The following is a 4,102-nucleotide window of genomic DNA, read 5'->3' on the forward strand; positions in this document are numbered from 1 at the left end:
TTTGGTAACCTATTTTAAAGGTAACCTAGTAATTCAAACGCAGCCAACTGTGCGCGTTGGTTTGAACGATTGATAACAAAAAAACAAACGTTATGGGGATACATAAGAAGTGCATGTATTCAGAATATAGACTTATGCGTGAAATATGAATCAATGTTTAATTTTTTTTAAGAAAGCTCTAAGTGTGTTTTCATGCAGCACAGAGTATTGCAGTTAACCATCACCGTGAGCGTGCATCTGTGAGCAGTGTGTATCCTGCATTCATTGGCTGCTTCACGCGCACAAGTTCATCCTCCCCGGTGACGCGCGATAAATGTCCGTCCTCCCGCATCTCTGCTGACAGACAATCACAGTTCTGCTTTGCGTCGCGTCTGCGTTTGCATCCCTCCAAAGTGGAATGCAACACAACTCAGAAACCTTATTTAGTTTTGCGCGTTAGGAGAGATTTTATGGGTTCGCTCATTCGTTGGACTTGCATTGAAGTATTTTTGCTTTACGAAAAACATGACTGGAGTTTTTGACAACCTCAGTACAGATATGCATGCAAACCAGATTACCTCCAGCAGTTACCACAGTCTGCACAAATCCCAGGAATCCCCGACTCTTCCGGTGTCCACCGCCACCGACAGCAGCTACTATAACAATAACCAGCAGGCCGGGCAGTGCGCAGGCTCTCCATACGGCCAGATCAGCTCTTACCAGTACCAGAACAACAGCATGAACAGCGTCCAGTACAACACCAAGTCATATGAGCTGGGCTTCAGCAACGCGTTTGGTTCCTACGGCACGTTCGGCTGCTGCTCTTCAGCAGCTCCTGCGGATGCTGGTAAATATCTCTCCCTCTCGTGCTCACTTTGCGTTTTAACTTATGGTCACAACTGGCCTGTAATGTTAGCCTATGTGTGTGCATAATTACTGAGCAACAGTAAACAGTAGAGCGACGTTTAATGCAATGCATTAATCCTAATTTTGACGAGATTCCTTTAATTGCGCATTCTGTTGTGATTATTAATAATAGCATCTGCAACCTCAAATATTGGTTTGAAATTATGATACATTTGTTATTTTTGGTGTAGAATGAAAATTAAGTGTCACTCTGCAAGACTGAACGCCTCCTGAAGTTATTACAATTTTAAAATATTAGTTTGAGACTAGTTTGGGACAACACCGGTCATTTCAGGCGTATTTACAACTACGTTTGTGTGTTTTCTCCCCCAGAAAAAGAGGAAAGTGAACCTGAAATTCGAATGGTTAATGGAAAACCAAAGAAAGTCAGAAAACCTCGTACTATCTACTCGAGTTTCCAGATGGCGGCCCTGCTGAGGAGGTTTCAGAAGACTCAGTATCTGGCCCTGCCGGAGAGAGCCGAGCTGGCCGCTTCTCTGGGCCTCACACAGACACAGGTACAGCTTCCTAAATCTTCCTCCAGACAATTTCTTTAGATATAGTAAAATGCTAATTAATTTCTGACCTAAGAAAATATGGTTTAACAATAATAACAATAAAAATAATAATAATAATAATGGCAGACACCTTATTCCCGTCCTTTAATTTTATAGCAAACAGTGATCTGATCAAAACTGTTACAACATTTGAAATTGTAACTAAATACGCGGAGGTAATAATAATAATAATAATAATAATAATAATAATAATAAAATCGTATTTTGTAAAATATTATTAACAGCAGTTCCTTACAATGCTGCTCGAGATACTGAGTTGTCGTTGTTTTTTCAGGTTAAAATCTGGTTCCAGAATCGTCGTTCGAAGTTTAAGAAGTTGTGGAAAAGTGGAGAAATCCCGGCCGAGCAGCACGTGGCCTCCAGCGGGTCTCCAGCTCAGGCTTCGCCGCCTCTCGGCGCGTCCTGGGACTTTCACACGGGTTTGTCCCAGAGCAGCAGCCCCCCGAGCACAACCACCGCTTCCTTTCTGACTAACTACCCCTGGTACTCCTCCACGAGCCATCTACAGCCGCCACTTCACCACAACACACCTGTCAGCGCCGGGACCATTTTTTGACTCGACAGACTCTAAATAAAAACTGGGGACTTCATTTTGCGAACTTGCATCAGATGACTTTTAGGCCTGTTTTCCAGTAGGACCATTGCCACGTTGATCATTGCCAGTGCGTTTTGGGCGTAACACTGTTTCTTTTCATGCTATGTTGTCAACAAGCAGACACTAAATAATCAAACATATAGGCTACAATTATTTTTGTATTTATTTATTTTGTTCTATGTGATTAAAACCAGTTGTTCGGTGAACTACTATTATCCAAAGCCTAGAGAGCTCAAGCGGACATTAACGGAGTGAATATTGCAGCAGGGTGTAATAGCACATGTAGCACAACCTGAAGCTGTTCGGTGCCTTCTGAAAATAACTTATCTGTCCCTCTCCACAGTAAATGTGTTTCATGCGCCTGTCTTTGATTTGTTTTTAGTCTGTTTGTTCGTTTTATATTTAGTGCGTAAAGTAAGTTGAAAATCTGGTGTCCGCCTCTGTACGTCTATTTAACAATATTGTCATTCGTATATCACATAAGGTTCTCACGGATTTAAATAATAAGGACAAAACACTAATGAAAAACACTCGTAAGCTACTGATTGTCCTAAAGTCATGTTCACATGTAAAGGGGTATTTTCTCTGGAGTAGCTACTTTGTTTAGGCTATTTATTTTGAAAACCGAATGAACCTTTCTGACACTATAATGATTCAGACTTATTTAAATAAAATGAAACCTTCCATTTTAATGCATTTTATATGCGTCTATTTTTTGGGGATTACGAATGTAGTTTGTTTTCTCTCTCTTTGGTTCCCTGTTGGTAGGTTTTTTTTTCGCAGAACTGTCCACGCCTTCTTCTTTTTGCTTCGGCGCCAGTTGAGTCTCTAGTCTTTAATAAGTCTGGCTCGAGACGCGATGCAACTTCTTGTAAATGTTTCCCACAAAACCCACAAATTTAGGCTACCTTTTGTTGACTAACGTGACAGGTGTGTCCAGGTTACTATGTAATAAGTATGTCAAGAGAATAGCATAAATAAGGTTCTTCTTTAAACTCACTATAGGCACTATAGTCTGACTATTTTCATACATTTTCGGATTCATAAAAGTTGAGGACAAAGGCTGGAGGAGCCCGACAGAAGCGCCTCGGGCTGGGAATGAGCGCGCAAACACGCCCCGGCATGAAGGCGTTCTGCTGGGTTCAGACTCTCTGGAGTCAGAGCTCTGCGCTCCAGACGTTTTATGAAGTCAGAGCAGCCAAAAAGGCAGGCTCACAAATGCCCCGAGCTAAACAACGTGGAAACATTTCTCACAACTTCCACCAGCCCACGCACAATGCGAGGCCTTTGTAACAGGGACTTGACTGTCGTGTAGCCTACGTTAATTTTCCACGCCGCGTAACAAAGAAAAAACTTGTTAATTTAGTGGAAAATAAAATGCCGAGTTATGTGCAGGGGAATTTGAGTCATGCGTCATGCGTCATGCTGAAACCGACGCATGCACAAGCAATCCATCACTTCAAACAAACGAATAAGCGACAAAACTAAAATTGTTAATTCTTTAAATAAAATCAAACGCGTTGTCAAAACAAAAGCATGTACAACTTTAAAAAATATATTTTTTTATTTTTTTTTTTACGTTATAATAACATAACCATGAGCTCGTTTATTACAGAGCAGGAATGTGCTATTATTAATTATGTATGACAAGTGTCATAGCTTGTGGCTTAATATCCCTTGTTCCTTTTGAAATGATACAAGTAACACTGGTTCCTTTTGGTGTCGCATGAATCAGTTTATTTGAGGATTCATGAGCAATAAAGCAGACCATGTAATGAGGATGTATCCTGTCGGTGATTGCCACATTACAAGATGTTATAGTGTCGCCCCGGGCTGAGACTACGCCCGTATTGAAATGTGCCCCGCAGAGATCCACAAGGTCCAGACTTTATCCGTTCAACAGTATAAACACGACGGGAAACGAGAATGCCGTGTTTAACCAATAGCGCTAAAGGCCCCAGTAACTGGGGCCACGCAGAACGGTTTACCCACGCCGCGCGTCCCTTGAGACGAGCTCTTGGGAAGGTTTAACGCGATCAAGAAC

The 4,102-nt window shown here is 41.8% G+C and overlaps 1 protein-coding gene across 1 annotated transcript; it reads left to right on the plus strand.

The window, feature by feature from the left end:
• Positions 1 to 361: 361 nt before the first annotated feature.
• LOC132094635 (homeobox protein Dlx2a-like) lies at positions 362 to 2,750 on the plus strand. The gene is made up of 3 exons (XM_059499309.1): positions 362 to 826; positions 1,219 to 1,403; positions 1,738 to 2,750. The coding sequence occupies exons 1-3, from the start codon at positions 505 to 507 to the stop codon at positions 2,017 to 2,019; spliced, it is 789 nt and encodes a 262-aa protein (XP_059355292.1). The 5' UTR covers positions 362 to 504; the 3' UTR covers positions 2,020 to 2,750.
• The last annotated feature ends 1,352 nt before the right edge of the window (positions 2,751 to 4,102 follow it).

The sequence above is a fragment of the Carassius carassius genome, chromosome 19, assembly GCF_963082965.1.
Source record: "Carassius carassius chromosome 19, fCarCar2.1, whole genome shotgun sequence".
NCBI lineage: Eukaryota > Metazoa > Chordata > Actinopteri > Cypriniformes > Cyprinidae > Carassius > Carassius carassius.